Raw genomic sequence first — 16,854 nt, forward strand, 5'->3', positions numbered from 1 at the left:
CCCATCCACCTTATCTGACCTCACAGGAACAAGTCAGTACTGGGCACGGCACAAAATGTGGTGATTATGGAGGCAGTGTGCTATATAGGTGGACCTCAAGGGTAAACTGTGCTTGCTATTTTTATGTCTCCCTCAGGTTTGTGTTTCTTTGCTGACTCAAAGTCCTTTGGGGCTTCAACAGCTTGGTTCATTATCGGCAGGAGAATAATTCAGGCAAGAGATAATAATAACAGCAAACAAGTTTTCTGCTCTGACCCTGAGATACTCTTCTCAGGTCAGCCTAGAGAAGCCTCAAGAGGATAAAATGTCAGCAAGGTTTATTCCTTGAAAGTTTATCATTTTATTTTTAATAGTAGGGTTTAGAGTAGATCTTTTTACAGCTGTTTTTGTTTGGTTGGCTTTTCAAACTCTCTAGTGAAGGTTATGAACAATTTGCCATCCTTGGTCTAGAGCAGCCATTGAGCACAGACAGTATTCTGGCTGGCTGGGAATGGGGGGATATGAGGGTTTTACAATTCTCATCACTAATGGGAGGAATTCCAGTGACAAACATTTGTGTTCTTGATTTAAATTAACTAAATAAACAACTCTCCTCTGGCAGAGGGGAAGAAATGTAATGCTTCAGGAGTTCATGATTCTAGTGTAAATGCCAAATATCTTGGTAAGAAATGGGAGGTTCCAGATCAAATCTGCTTACACTGAAATGAAGCCCCACACAACCAATTAAAATGGATGCAGGAAACAGCTGCTGGAACACCAGTGGGAAAGTAAAGAGAACTAATGGGGTGTTGGACCTTTTGTTTACTCAAGTGTGACAGTGCAACTCATTTTTGATGTGTGTGGCCTCCTTGACTCAACAGGATCATCCCTGGGAGTGGGACAGAAGAAAAGAACGTGTCCAGAGCTTTCAGGTAAAGGACTTGATATCAGCCTACAGAGGCCTAAGGAAGAACTCCGTACACCAGTCTGTCTCTAAATCTGTCACCCCTCTGTTTCCAAGTTCATTTCAGCATCCTCTGCAGCAAAAACTGAGGACAGCATTTTCTTCTTGCTTGAGAAATAAAACCACAATGGAGAGAGAAGCTAAATACCCCATTCCTCAATGCTACTGTCAATAGGTGCCCCTCATGCAATGTCAATAAATAATACATACCACAGCACAGCCTGGACATGTGTTTCCATTTTCACAGGACCTCTGCCTTGAATGAATCCCTCCACCACAATTCACGCTACACTTATTCCAGGGTCCCCATGAAGACCAAAAAATCGGTAATGGACATGGACTGTTCTCATTACAGAATCTGAAAGAAAAAGTGCATTGCTTAAAAAACTCCATGTCAGCACATCCAAGGGAGGAAATAGTGTGGGACGCAAGACTGCACACTGCATTTGGGCACAACTGATGCATGCACAGAGAGTCAGCAGTGGCTGACAACATCAGATTAGCAATATTCCTGTCCATGGAGAGAAATGTAGCCTTTGTATCAAATGGGAGTGATTAATCAGGCTGAGCTCGGTGAGATGGTTGGAGTAAATGGTCAAGATCAGGTTTTCTCAAGTGCTCTGTCTCAAAACTTTTCCACAAACACCGAGTCCACAAAAGAGCTCATAAACTGATGCCCAAGTGTCACAAAGAAAGAGTGGATAGCAAATATTCTAAATGGGATGACTGGTGGGAGGACAACTCAACAGTGATCTGTCACTACTGGCAGGTACTAAACACCTCACAATCTTCTTTTCACACTATCTGGCTTTTACTGCTGCCTCAGCCCTAACAAGCTAGAGTTTGCAACTGGATCCTATATGCATCTAAAAGCAGGCGAATGCTATTTCATGTTCTGTGTCAAAAGTAACTGTGATTTTGTTCATCTTTTAAATCAATATTGTTCTCAAATTTAATCACATAGAACTGCAACTGACTCAGAGGTAGTCTTTAAACCCAAAAAGGACCATTGTGAATAGACACAAATCCAACCAAACATTAAAATGTCTTGAAATATGGAAGTTAAATGAATTGCTCTTTTTATTCTGAGAAATGCAGAGACATATGTCTTAGTGACCACTCAAGGGACAAGCAACAGTCTATTGCCAAGTAGAGGTGGCCTTTAATGAAATGTCAGGCCTGGAAGGAAGTTGGGATGCCTTGAAGCATGTATTTCATTAGGGGCCAAGCTTGAAAAAGGGCTATAGTTCAGATGGCTCTGTAGGTTCAGAAAGCATTCGGTTTTTAGTAATTTTGTGTGAAATTTTCATAGTTTAGAGGCGGGAAAATATGTTTTTCTGATAACATACCCTGCAAAAACTCAAGCCTGAATCTGTGAGTTAAGCTGTATTTTGCCTTCAACTGCTTTTGGAGCATCAGCACAAGTAATAGAGACTTGGAAATGGTGCAACTGGCAGTGAAAACTGCACATACTCATTTGCCACTCCAGGGATGAATCAGAATGGAGTAACTGTGTCCATAAACTCTACAGTGCCAACAACAGGCACAGCTTCTCCCTTCAGGGAGGAGGTCAGCTGTCTGCGTGGGACAGGAATACTTGCAGAGTTCTGAAGGGTCCTGCTTGGGAGTGAGGGCAGCTGGAAAGTGTCTGATGTTCACCCTCACTGAAAGAGGGTGTCCATGCACATACGCAGCCGCATCCCTCCCAGGCTCCAGGATTGCTTCCGCTCAGCGCATTGAGCCCACAGCCTCCATCTGCCTTCCCAGCCAACCACTTCCAGCTGCCAATACAGCCACAGGAATGAGCACACACCACCATGGACAACCCTTACCTTTCCTCCCTGCTCTGTCCAACGCAGACCCTGCCCCCATACCGTGGTGCAGGATTGCTGCAGGAGCGCTGCCGGACCTGGAAGCCGATCCCACAGGAAGTGCTGCATGGGGCCCAGGAAGACCACGGTGTCCAAGCGCCATTTCTAGCAAAAAGGGTGAGAGAGAACAGAGTATGGGAGAAGTGTTGAACTCAGGGAAGAATAGATCATTCATTTCAACCAGTCTTTGTACTGGGGGAGTTTTTTAAAAGGGAGTTTCAAAAGTGCTTAGCAGTGGCCTAACTTTCTTTCCTTTGAAGTCTCTAAGAAATGGAAAGGAAGACAAATAAGCCAATGCTGAATGACTTTGAAAATATCTCCTAGGATTTACTGGGAAATAGTGTGGTTAGTGTAATTTTCATTGACTACTCCCCATCATCTTCCCCATGTATCATAATCCTGCTCTTCTGACCCAATGGCTGATCGCAAAGTTGTATGTCCTGAACTCTTCTGCACAAAGTTCTGGTTTTGAGGATCATGAATGCCAGTTGTGCTGAAGGATGTAAAAAACCTACCCTCTGCTAATTCAGTAGATACTGATACTTTGAATCTTTTACAGCAACATCACTGCCAGCTCCCATATTTTTATCACAAACCTCGTAATATCCTGTGTTTTCCTAAAGCCTTCAGCATTGAATCGTATTAAGTGGAAATCTCAAATTTCATTAAAAATAACAATAATTGCTTCTAGCTTTCATGGCCGCTTGCAGACGTCACTGCAGTGTGACCTTAAATCTGTAGAAACCAGAGGCAATTAAGAGCTCAGAGGCAGGATCGAGTTTCATGGTTTAATGAGTGATCACATCTCTGCTGAACAGTGGTAACACAGCCTGCAGCCAGTGTGATGTAAAACTGCCTAGTTCACACCTCAGCGCTGGAGACACTGGCAAAGCTCCTGTGAGAGGCTGAGCACGTGCAGGTGTCTAAACATGTGCTTACACAGAAGCCAACATTTTAATCTTTAAAATCTTGCATCTATTAAAGCTCACCTTCCTCTGATTTGGCTGCACTGGACCTTGAAGCAGGAGAGGAGGAACCATATCTCATCCATTCTGTGCTGCAGGTTTCATTTCATATGGAGCCAGTGGTAATGCTCTGTCTTATAAAACTGCCTAATCTTGACACTTCAGTGCCTTAAGCCAAAAAATATCTTTCCTGGGGTGTGTTTTTTTAAAAAGAAAAACCTTTCTAAAAAATATAGTCAAAAAACAACTCAGGTGCTCTCTGACTCTTGAAAGCTAAGCTTGAAAACAGATGTTAATTTTCAAAGCATTTACTGAACTAATAACACTGCTGGCAAGAAGCATTTTCTGGCATAGCACCAATCAGGGCAGAGGATGAAAGTTAAAACCCACATTGCCCTTCACAGGTTTTGTATTTTTTATCAACTCTTGCCTGTTCTTGGCAGCTTTATTTCAGAACCCTGTTAGATCTTTCCCCCCTCCTCTTCTTGTTCTCTTATCCTTCTCCCTCTCTCCCTTCCCCTCTCCCACTCCAAACAAGGTCAAAGAACAAGAAATCCACTCATATAAAAAAACTACTATTCCATATTATTCTGCTATGTTTTAAACTACCTACTACGTCCCCACTCTTTAACCTAAAAGAATGATTATATGTAAAATCATGAAAAAAAAATCAAATGGAAGGTTGCTGTTATTGCTGCAAAAGGGCAAGTAATTTCTACTAAAGAAATCCTCAAAACCCCAACAATTCTCAACATCTATTTGTGTTTCAGTATTTTTAACAAAAATAAAGACACCTTCCACTTTCAGATCTCCAGCTTTTTAATAGAACTCATCTTTAAACATCCTACTCCCTCTTTGCAGAAAGAAATCTCAATGCCATATGAAGTCAATTAAAGGAAATTTGAGGGCTGAAGCGGATGTAAGATGACCAGATGTCCCTATTTTTCAAACCATGCTGTTTTCGTATGTCTTAAGATTGAATAATCTGTTTTTCATCCCCTTCTTAGAAGCTGTTCCTGCCTCTTTTGCCATCAGAGCAGTGCTGAGAAATCCATCCCACTGGCATGTTTTCCATTTGTCACTGACAGAAAAAGCCTGCCTGAGAAAGGCTTTTGCTCAGCCCACAGTGGCAGCACAGGGGCAGGAATGACTGCACACCTTTTAGGCAACACGGCCCATAACTGGAAGGAGAGATGCCAATTAAAACATGAGTATTGCTAAATTTTTGGTGCCAAGGCCAGCACTGATCTCCAGGGATGAGTCAAGAGGCAGCTGTCCTTAATGGAATGAATATTTATGGAGAAGATAAAGTAGATAAAAACTATATTGACCCAATATTTACCAAAATCCTGTCTGCCCCCACCCTGATTAAATACTGCATTACACTACTGCATCATCTTCCCTTGAGTCATGACATGATGTGGTCTGAGGGTGGTGGGGCACCACAGACACAAACACCATGGCTATGTTTGGGCACCCTACAGGAGGACATTTAGCTTCCATACTGCCAAAGCTGAGCTTCAGGCTCCCGTGGGCAGGCAGTGCTTTGGCCCCAGCTGAGCTGCCTGTGTTGTTCCAGCGCTGTCCTGGCAGCCGCCTCCCGCGCCCTCCCGCTGGCTGCCAGAGGATGAGCCAGAGGATGACGAGCTGCTCTCACCTGTGCAGCAGACAGGCTGTGCTGCAGACAGGTCACAGACTCCAGAACAAGGCAAACAAGACTTGCCTGGAGCTAGGCTCAGCCCTGTCCTTACAAGAGTTGCTCTGAAGGAGCTCTGCTTGGTTTTGGCAAAGTGGCCTTGGAACCCAAGCTCTGAAAAATTATGAGCTTATTGATTTTTTTAGTCTGCTGTTCAGCTGGCTGACAACTACCTCTGCTTTACTCACCTCCTCCTGATGGGTGACTACTCACTGTACAGCTGAGAGAAACTAAGGCACGGTGTAGTGTAAAATAATTTGGGGTGTTCATCTTCCAAGAGCCTTGGCTGAGGGCCCTTTGCTCAGAGCCCTTAGGTTTCTTCACTTTACACTGACTTCAAGCTGGACCTCACACACCTCACATTGGCTGGGATACAATGACATGGTCACAAGGACGGAGCTAAGCTGTGGACACACACAACTCTTGCTCCCTTGAGAAGCACAAAGATGCTGAGGTACCTTGAACAATTTGCAACTTCAATCCTGGCCCCTTCACAGCTGCGACCTCCACAGCGAGGACGAGGGCTGTCACATGAACGTGACCTACACATACAGGAGCCTGTGCTGTCCCCATCTGAATGCTCACACAGTTGCCATGGGGACCAAGGCCCCAATCTTCCATTTGTTGTCAGGTTTTTCACCTAATTTTATGAGAAAAAAAAAAAGTCATTAATAGCAAGTTTACATTTCTGGAGACAGGCCCACAATAGAAATGCCAAAGAAAGCTGCCGGGGGGATTAGGATGCATCTTCGATGGGAGCTGTCTGTGCTTGCGAGCAGGATTCAAAACAGAGGGTTGTTTTCAGACAATGCCACATCAATATTTACCCTCCAAATTCCACGCCGCATACCTAACATGTGCACACAGGCACTGAGCCGACCCAGCCAGCACCACACCAGGAGCAACAACCATCTGCCACACCACACAACCACCATGCTCCCTGTTCCACACTGCACAGATTCAGCCTTTCAAGCAACACCATGGCCAGTACTGACTGTCCCCACTCCATCATATTCCAGCCTCTGCAGGGCTTCCTGCAGAGTATTTTCCAAGTTAATGTTCATATAACCATAGTGACCAGCTGAGGTTGGGGACTCACTGAGTTTGGCCCTGCCCAAACCTGCAGTAGGAATTATTTCCCTTTCTCAACTGAGGTGTAGCCTAAATGGTCATGTGCACGAAGAGCAAAAAGTGGAGAACATGATGATGACTAGCATTAATGTTGAGGATCACACAGTCACCTAAAGAGCAAGAATTCATCTCAAGACAATTTATAGACCAGACCACGTTGCTATCTGTTCCCTTTGCCCTTTGCTTCATGCCTGCACAGCCTTGAACAGGCTGGGACTTGACAGCTTCCTGCACACTGTAGTGAAGGAAAAATACAGTAGTCCTGGCAGACCAAGAGCATGAGAAACAGAACTGTTTCAGGGCTGGTGACAACCCTCCAGTAGACAGAGTGTCAGAGCTTGCTCTCCTGTGCCGTTTTAACCAGTGCTTCTAGGGGAGCCCTAAGCTGTGGGCTTGCAGACCAGGCTGCTGGGGCCCTTGCCTTCAAGGCTGTCTGGAGAGGATGTGTGCTACTTGCTTCTCCTGGAATCCCTCCTGGCCGCTACTGCCTTCTTGCGCCCACTCCACCACCACTGCAAAATCCTGCAGCCCAAGACCATGTCTTGAAAGCTTCCCTGAACACCCCTGTCCTGGCATCCCCTCTGCTACTGGCTTGAGAAACACCATGCAGAAAGGGATTGGTGCTGGCCCTGCCTGCATACAGCTACTTCCCTGTAAAAGCACAGCACCATGATGAACTTCTGCCCTGCTGGCTCCCTCCATGCCCCCATCCCAAAGTGCCAGGCCTTGCAGGCAGATGGCACAGATGGTGGCTGCCTGCAAGCAGCTCATGCCTGTGGGGTGACCCACGTGGTGGTGGGGTGCTCAGCAGCTTTGGGAAAGCCGCTGGCAAAGGCAACACTGCATTTGGCCTCAGTGATGCACACAACCAAGGGTGAAGGCAGGAGGAGGCTGGGCCCCTGGCAAGCAGCCCTGGCCCCAGATCTGAGCCAGCTACCCTGACAAACCCCACAGTGCCATGCTCCACTGAGCTCTGCTGACAGCAGGATCAGTTCCCCTGGGCTGCCCCAGAGGGGGAATGATTGTCCCTGCTTTACAGACAAGTAAACCGAGGCACGGAGGGGCTGTGAGCCTGCTCAGCAGTCATGCAAGCCAACCACAGCCATGGGAAGAGTGCTTTCCAGCATTCATCCTCTGAAACATGCTGCTCTGTGCTTATTCTCCAAGATTGGCACTATGTTAAACACTCTGAATGTACCTCTGGTGGGTTGTCATCTTCCCCTCTCAACCATCTAGAGCAGCATCAAAAATATGCAGCAGAGGCATGGAAGCCATTTATATCTGATACTCGACTCCTCAGGCTGCAGCTGGGGGTTTCAGGCATCTGCTGTAAGCCTTTGTTTGCAATAGATTATCATGTAGTTGTAAAAATTTGCTTTGGGCTGAAGGTTACAAGGCAAGTTGCCCACAGAGGAGATCACTGAGCTTTGTTGTTGTTGTTGAATTTGCTGTTTTAAACATTGTTTAAAATTCAATACAGTTGGGTTTCTAGAAGTTGGAGGGGGGGAATCAAAATAAGTACTTTGAGATATTTAACACTAGATTTTTATCTCATTTTTCCTCCTGCCTTAGAAAAGTCATAATCCAAGTATTGGATCATTTCTACTAATTTTTGAGCCAGAAAGCCTTGCTGATTCCAGCAGGGAGTTCTGTTCTGAAATCAATGGGATGATATGGCCCGTGGCATCAATTAAAAAAAAAAACAAACTAGCAAATAATCATTGGCTCATAAGTGATACTGGGAAACAACCCAAAAATTAAACAAATAAGCAACCATAACCAAAATGCTGAGATTTATAAACATGTCACACTGTGGGAAGATTTATACTTAAGAAATTGCATATGGATTATCATTCCATCTTTAAATCCACGAAAATAGCTTCAAAAGAGTAAACTTAGGAAGTGGGATGAAAACGCATATGCACTGATCTTTTTCAGGAATACCTTTACAAGGCAAATCCTTTGAAGCCTACACAGTGCCCATCAGATAGAGAGGACATCTTTAAAAACACATCTGATCAAATGCCCTTCTCTCACCTGACAGTATTGCCATTTCTGGAATTCTAGCCTTTTATAAACTGCCATACTCACACTAAAGGCCTCATTTTTTTCTTTCTTGTAGAAACTAAAAAAGCTCAAGTGCAACATCTAAAAATTCACACTGACCACTCCTAATCTCTGCTACCAGGATATTTTCCATGTTTATTCTGATATTACAGGTAAGACTGGAAGCATTCCTTGTTCTTTCAATTAATCTATTCTTTATCTTGGGATTCAGATATCAACTGCTTATAATTTTGCCAAGCTTTAATTACTTAATCTGGAAGTTTCCATGTTAGCTGTTTGATGAAAGCTGAAAATTCTTGCAAAGTTTCAGTCAAACTACTTAAACCATTTATAAAATCAAATCTAGAGGAAACGACTCTCCATAAGTAGCAATATTTTCCTTGAAACAAACTAGTGTTCAGAGTAAGGAACTGAACTTTATGTCCTTGTAACACTCTTTTGCAATTCCTGTGAAAAGCCATTCAAACCTGTCCAGAGTATAAAATCACTGGGACGTCGGAAAAATTAAGTTTTCAGAGATTCATAGATTTTAATCCCATCACCCAAAGACTCTTCTGTGCTTCAGTGTGGGCCAGAGCAGGATCACCCTGGGCACTACAGCTCTGAGCAGCTGAGTCCACACAAATTGATAGCAGGGTACAAGACACCCAAAAACAGAGTGGGGAAACTGCCACTGATAGCAAGAAAATTAGGTAGCATGGAACAGATGCAATATGAGTAAGATAGGGGTTTGCTGGAAACACAAAGTAGGACTGGGTTGAACACCTGGAAGAAAGATCATTGTTTGGCTCAGGATAAGGAGGACAGTACACTTTACTGGGAATACTCAATTCCTGACTTGCCCACCATCCTCAACAGTGACACCATGAGCTTGGCTAATAGTTTATTGGTTAAAGCTAAAGTTCCTTTCCTACGGGTGGCTCATGTTGGCATCAGTAAGATACCGCAAAATAGGATGCATGTGTTTTTATAAAATCAAAGTGCACCTCACTCCCTTCTCCCAAGAAAGCACATGCAATCTGTATCAGGGCTCCCTGGTAAAGTATGGGCACATACATGGAAGAGAAGTTTAGTTTGTGGAATTTGTGTGCTACCATTTCTTAATGTTAAAATGGTTGAGATTGCAACTTCAGTAACCCTTAGGAGATTCTGGATGTTATCTAGTAATACCATACAGTAACCATTACCCCATGCATTGTGTTAATACTGCATGATTAAGCCTCTATCTCAAGTCCCTTAATATTAAGGCTGGAGAGTGGAGATCTGTGGCACAATATAGTGCTGTACAAAGATGTTCAGACTAGCTCTGAACAAGCCTGTTTGCACAAGAGCAGCAGTCAAGTTGTGTTAGTGTTGTGGTTGACTCACACAAATGCCTGGCCCATGTAGGATATAATTCAATAATATGCCAGTTCTGGCTTTAAAAGTTGCTGAATGCCAGTCTCTCAGCTGTGCCAGGACATCTGTTTGTGGGCTAGGCTGCAGAAGAACTCACTGACATTAGCTGGGTTAGGAAAAGTTTATTTGGGAGGGGTGCTTTTAATCTACACCATTTCATACTTGACTGTGATCTCACATACAGCTGTACCAGCACAGCTGAGTGCCTGGTGCTCAGCCCAGAAAAGCAGGGTGGGAAAAGCCAGGACTTCTTATGAGAGTAACTCATCCAGCTAAACTCACAGACAGGTCTTTTGCAGGAATGAAGTTTGGCATTGGGTCATTACATTCCCCTTCCCTTTCAGTGCTCATCTGCACATGCTGTTCTAGACTCTTGCTTCTGTTGACCATGACTTTTGTCCTGCACTGAATACAAGGAAATACTTGGATATTGCTGATGCAGGTGTTTAAATGAGCCATCCCACTCCATGTCAGTGTGAATTTGTTCCAGTGAGTGGCAGGGGTTAAAGAAAAAGGAAGTACTTGCATGTGGATTTTAAACAGCTTGGCAGCCTGTCAGTCAAAGAGCACAAGGCTGACATATGTAACAGAATAGGAGCATCTATACAGAAAATAACCTGCAATGGAATGTTAAAACAAATGTAAAATTTACCCCAAGAACAGCTAAAGCTCCTGAATATTCTGTGCTGGATTTTAACGACCTTGAAACAATGACCTGGAGTAGTTTGCTCCCTAGCGTGCACCACAGCAGACATGTTCAAACTAGAGGATTAACACCTCACACACCTATCAACAGACACAGGCATTAAGCAGGATGAGATAACAGCATGGGCAATCAAGAAGCACTGCATCCCAGTTCAACACAGGAGGGTTATAAACACACAAGCCTCTGAATCCAGCAGTGAAAAACTCAAGCCTGCCAAGCTGAGGATGGATTGAAGTAATGACTAATATTTCCTGGGAAAATATCTTTGGAGTAAGGAAGATAAGGGGAATAAACATCCCAGACAGAAATAGCGTACTGAAGATATAACCCATCCAGTCCTCTCTCCCTATCTACTGGACTTAGCAGTATTACTGTGCTAATTGACGTTAGATAATAACAATGAGCATTAATGACAATTTCTCCTCCACCCTCAATTTATTTAACAAGACTGCTTTTTCATTCCCAGCCATCTTGGAGGTACAGCTCAAGCAGCAGGAATTATAGTCAGCCAGACAGCTTCTGGGGATCACAGCCAGGAACTGGATATTGTCATCAGAGAAGGGTGGGTGGCTGGGAAGGGAGCTGGAGAGTCAACTCAAACTGATTCAAGAAGAGACACTTGTTTTCTCTATGCCTCTCTTGGAGACCAGAACCAGGAAAAAAGCCATCTCTTTGAAATATCATATTGATTTGGTCTCAGGTCTGTTGGAGTCAGATTAGAACAGCCAGACCTCTTCAGGCTGCCACCCACCCCGCCCCTTCCCTTCTCCCATCTACACATACACACATCAATCAGTATATATAAAATGTTTCCACTGCTTCCACTTACTGGGCACTCAGTAATATTTTGTGTCCAGAGGCTCATGTTGGAGCTGTCCTCAATGGTGGTGCATCGCTTCTGCTTGCTATCCCAGCCACAGTAAGGGTCTCTGGCTCCCAGGCATTCCCTGCATGTGTAAAGACAAAAGATTAAAGCCCTTTAAGACTGCCTAGCTCTAAAGACAAGTATTCAAGTATAGTCCTTGTGTGTGACAGCTGTCAGCCGCACCAAGGCTCAGCAGAAGAAACAATTTCTTTAAGCAGAGGTTTACCTGCTTGGAAGGGGAGAAAAATGAATAGGAGGGTGATAGGACACAAAGCAAATATCACTCATAGAAACTGTAGATTAAAAATCACTTCACTCTTCTCCAAGGCCTAGGGAAAGAAATGACTTTACAAATTTTAGTCAAAGAACACTTGTCATTGAGATATCTTTGAGCCCCCATGTAATCACACAGCAGGCCAAATCTCACACAAAGCGACCTCTGTGACTATGTTTTCTGACACTGTGTCCATCTGAAGGGGTTAGACAAGCAGAATTAGCCAATGGACTGGTAATAAAGGCTTTCTATTAGTCTTGGTCTTTGCTGGAACAATGGTTTCATTTATAATCCCAGCATCAAGATGTCAGTTTGGAAAAGTCACAGCAGAACATTATTTCTAAGCTTTTGGCTGCTTTGAACACTGCTGTATTCATTTTCCTCCTGAATCCATATTTACAGGCTAAGTGTGTGTTCCCAACATGTGAGCTGCTAAACAAAAATATCTAGGGCTATTACTAAACAGTGAAGATCAGTCACAGAAGTAGTCTGTATCAATAAAATTCAGCTGTATTGGTCGTTCCCATGAGTTGCTTTCAAATTGCTAATTTTCATTAAGAAAATATAAAGGTACAAGCCACATCATGCATGTATTAGTGAAAGACAAAGAGAGGACTAAACCTAAAAAGAGTCACAACACTATTTTTAATCCCTATGATCCATTCTCATCTATCACACAAAAGGCTGATAAGATCTTTCAAAAAATCTCAAGTGACTTGAAAACTGCCAATTAGACAGCAGCAAGGGACCGAGGGGAAAGATTCAGTTCCAGAAGCTAAACAGGAGAGTAATAAAATGTATTCTGAGGCAAGGTATCAGTATGATTAACGAAACATCAAACCTCCCCCCCTCAAATGCAATGAGATGTGAACTGTTCCCTCCAAGAAATCTTTGAAATCCTATTAGCCTGTAATCAGCTGCAAATGAAAAAGCAAGTCCCTCACACACAGCTGAGAACACTCTATTAGTCTGTACTGACTCCACAGTGATTTGTCCCAAAGCAAACCCCAGATTGCTTTGATGTCTGGTACCCATTGCTTTATATAAATCTATACACAGACACATTTATATTTTAATGATGAGTTTCCAGTTTGGTATGCTCCTGCATTTCCTCTGCTAAAGATTTCACACACAAAGTTTTAAGGAACAAAACTTATTTTTCATGCTTTAGAAAGGTAGTTACAATGACTGTCTCTACTGTATTTTTCCTTCAGTTGCTTCAGCACACCCAAGGAAAAAGCAAAGATGATTTTACCCTACCCCCAGGCAACAGAACATCAAATATTTACCCAGAAAATGACTTAGGATCCTCAGTCCAAGGACACAGAAGTGACATGTGCTGCTTTGCTCACTACTTTGGCTAAAGACCCCTGTCCTGCTGTTTTGGCAACCTGCGCCACCCTCACCCATGAAGTGGGGCTGCTGCCACATCCAGAGCTGCCTTTGCTGTGCAGCAGCCCCTGAGCAAGGGCAGCACCCAGTTCAGTACAGAGCAGACCTTGGCACCTCAGGAGGAAACTGGGCAGTTTCTAAAAGGTAGAAAAAGAGAAGCAGTGGAGAGGGGGGTGGGGGGAGAAGGCCATGCTTTTCTTCAGAGAGCCTTTTGGTCAGGCTTTCAGACCCTGACACCACATACACTATTGTTTCCAATTGCATGAAGCCATTTCACTGGGCACCCAGCGAGCTGAGAGAGGTCATTGTAATTCATAACAGGGAAGGCTGTTGCGAGCATCACCCTATTATGATACACATTTTCTCTGAATTTAATTTATAGGAAAACATGTGCTGCATAAATTCAGGAAATAATCTCCATATGTTATGTGCTGCAGCCCTCAGCCACTCCGCAGGCTGCAGCATAGCTCAACTAGGCACTGACCACTGCTGGCACTGCCAGAATGTGTGTCATGGAGCTAATGGGCTGCTCTTGGCTGGGAGCAGCCAGCTCTGGATCCCTCACAGAGCACTCGCTGAATCACAGCCCTTGCTCCCCTGCCACTGCCGTGACCCCCAGCTGATGGGCCATCAGCAACCGAGCTGCATGGCTGCCAGGGGCCCTGGGGATGGGCTCTGGAAATGCTGGCATAGCAGGTCCTGGGGTTGGCACTGGGCAATGCTGGCATGGCAGGCCCTGGGGATGGGCTCTGGGAAGTGCTGGCATGGCAGACCTTCTGATGGGCTCTGGGAAATGCTGGCATGGCAGGCCGTGGTGATGGGCTCTGGAAATGCTGGCATGGCAGGCCCTGGGGATGGGCACTGGAAATGCTGGCACAGCACCTGTTGGCTGGGAGCTGCAGCCAGCCTTGCACACTGCATCCGGGGTGTAAGGAGTTCCTACCCAGCCTGGGCTCAGAACACGCACTCTGTAATTTAGCAACCATCACAGCCCAGGACTTCTCATCTCATGGCAGGCCCTCAAAACCATTTGATATCTAAAAACAAAATAGCTATGTGGTCTGCCTCCCTTCAGGACTCAGAGCACACTCATCTGCCTCAGCTCTGGTGAGAAACCTGTTATATCAGCTGACAGCGATACACTTAGGGGTGAGGAGAAACATATTTACTTACACAAAATTTAGCCCATTTTCCCCCTTTTTTAAAGCAGGAAAAGCATTACAATGTACGTAATGCAAGAAAATGACATTTCTGGCAAATAATTCCAGTGAACACTTCAAAAGCCAGCCTAATTTATATCCTTAAGGTATCTTTAGAATATATATATATATCCCTGTTTATGTCATTAAAAGATAAAACCACATCAGCAAATATATACCAAAAGACAAATATATGCAAGCACACGTGCATACCCAAATCAAAATGTTTCAGAAGTACACTGTCATTCTTAGTAGATCAGGCACCATGGTGTGGAAAATGCAAAGATATCACAGTATTTCCCTGTGCTCATAACACAAAATAAATTGAAATGTTTACATGTAAATATCATTTTGTATTATGATACTGCTGAAAAATCTCACGGAAGCCACAGGGCCTGCAGTCTTGCAGGGCAGTATGTAAATACTGTGAAATAAGATACAAAGGAGTTTACATACAACAATGAAATTCTGGTGTTTCAAAGGCAATAGGACTTCTGCCACTGGCTCAGTTGCCCAGGTTTTATATTGTACATAAAGGGAACATTTCACTTAAATCTCCTCAGCAGCAGGCTGGGAATGACTCAAGGAACTAATGAGACACTATTCTGTTGTCTCCCACCATAATTCCCAGGGGTGGAGGGAGCCCATTATCCCAGAAGACTACCTGAGCATAGCAGGTTAACACTGACTCTCTTACTGCTAATGACTTAGTTAATGAAATCCTACAAAGTGGGATGCTTGTGAAAGTAAGATGATGATGATGATGATGACACCACATGGCCCATGCCCTGTTTCCCTCTGACCATCTAGTAACCTCACATTCAGTGAGGACTTCCACCCTCCTGATAGATATCTAAGAGGTTTGATTTATTTTGATAGGGCATTACTATCAATAGTGATTAATTTTAATTCAATGCCTCACAATAAATACCTTGTGTGAGGCATAAAGGCATACACTGAAAAGTTCAATTGAAAAACAATTCCATTTGTGTCTCCTATTCAGGGTGGGTTTTTTTCTCCAGTTCCTCATTCTCACTTACTAAGGTCATTTGCATGAAAATAAGATCTTGCTTGTAAGAGCTCACCTGCTGCCTGCTGTTTGGGAGCTGTAAGCCTCCCTGTTGTTGGCTGTTGCAATCATTTCTACAGCAGTGATCTGGGCTATCACAAAGGATTAAGGCTCTGCAAGAGGGACACTATCCACATCCCACTAAAGTCAATGGAAACTCTTACCTATGACTCAAAAGAGTTTTTATATGGTCTTTGACACCCAGGGCGCTGAGCCTTCACTAATGGTATCTGCTGTAAAAAGCCTTGTGCTTCCAGTATGCTGATGCTGCCCAAGATCCATTTTTTTGTAATGTCCTGAATGACATCTTCTTTCAGAATCTTCATTAAAGCTTAAACATCTGTATTTAAGAAGTTTTTTATTCCCACTTTAATTTGCTCTGGGTCTAGACAACCTCATCTTTTGGTCATTTTTCCTTGAAAGTAAAAACTTTAGACTGAAAATGAATCATCAAATCAATGGAACCAGACCCAAGAGGTTAGGCTTTGACAGACCAAAGGAAAGAAAGAATTACCACAGCCTCTTCCCATTCTTGCTACCAGACAGAAGACACATAAAAATGCCATTTTGTACCAAGAGCCACAAAACTCATTCGAAATATTCACAACTAAGAACTCTGCTCCTTTCATCTGCCAGGATGTGCTTATTCTCCCAGTTTTCATTTCCTCTCTTTCATTTAACTTTTTATCACTCCTTTTTTATGACTAATAGCAAATAGGAATGGAATGGGAGGACATGATGATGTGCAGAGGCAGGGCTCTAGACCCAAAGGCTGAGAAGATCCTTGCCAAACTGTGTTTGCTCACAAAACCATCGCTGCACCAGGAGACAGTTCTGAGTTTTCGCTCACGAGCTTGGAACTTGCAGTGAAGGTCCCGTTTGTCAGACAAGAACTGTCTCTGTACCTGGCTCTTTAGACCCCATGGACAACACCAGTCAGTCCATCAGAGGCACATCCACTGGTGCAGTGCAAACATTTATAACCCTGACCCTGCAAGGCACTGAGCAAGCTTCATCCATGCTCAGCATCTCAGGAGCACGGGCAGCACAGGAGTGCCCCTCGCTCTTTTGGGGAATAAGATCTCAGAATTCCAATTCTGCACTGGTTTGTTGCACTCTTAGAATGGTTACCTGTGAGGGAACAGCCCTTTGCAAGCAATAAAGGGGTTTTAGCTGAGTTAGTTGTAAGCATGAGGCTGTGTTTGGCAGACAGGCATTTCCTGACAAGGTTAACTTACTGTCCCATTGCTAGCAACCTGCAGAGGGCATGAACAAAAC

At 44.0% G+C, this 16,854-nt stretch overlaps 1 protein-coding gene across 6 annotated transcripts in view; it reads right to left on the reverse strand.

Annotated features, from left to right (window-relative positions):
- Positions 1-16,854, reverse strand: part of SEMA5B (semaphorin 5B) — a 268,694-nt gene that overhangs the window by 31,612 nt on the left and 220,228 nt on the right. For all 6 annotated transcript variants that reach the window (XM_064435011.1, XM_064435012.1, XM_064435010.1 and 3 more), the window contains 4 exons: positions 11,607-11,724; positions 5,934-6,115; positions 2,776-2,919; positions 1,154-1,301 (listed from right to left, as the gene is read on the reverse strand). In XM_064435011.1, coding sequence (XP_064291081.1) covers positions 1,154-1,301; positions 2,776-2,919; positions 5,934-6,115; positions 11,607-11,724 — 592 coding nt within the window. The remainder of the gene's footprint in view (positions 1-1,153; positions 1,302-2,775; positions 2,920-5,933; positions 6,116-11,606; positions 11,725-16,854) is intronic.

The sequence above is a fragment of the Passer domesticus genome, chromosome 10 (assembly GCF_036417665.1).
Source record: "Passer domesticus isolate bPasDom1 chromosome 10, bPasDom1.hap1, whole genome shotgun sequence".
Classification (NCBI taxonomy): Eukaryota; Metazoa; Chordata; class Aves; order Passeriformes; family Passeridae; genus Passer; species Passer domesticus.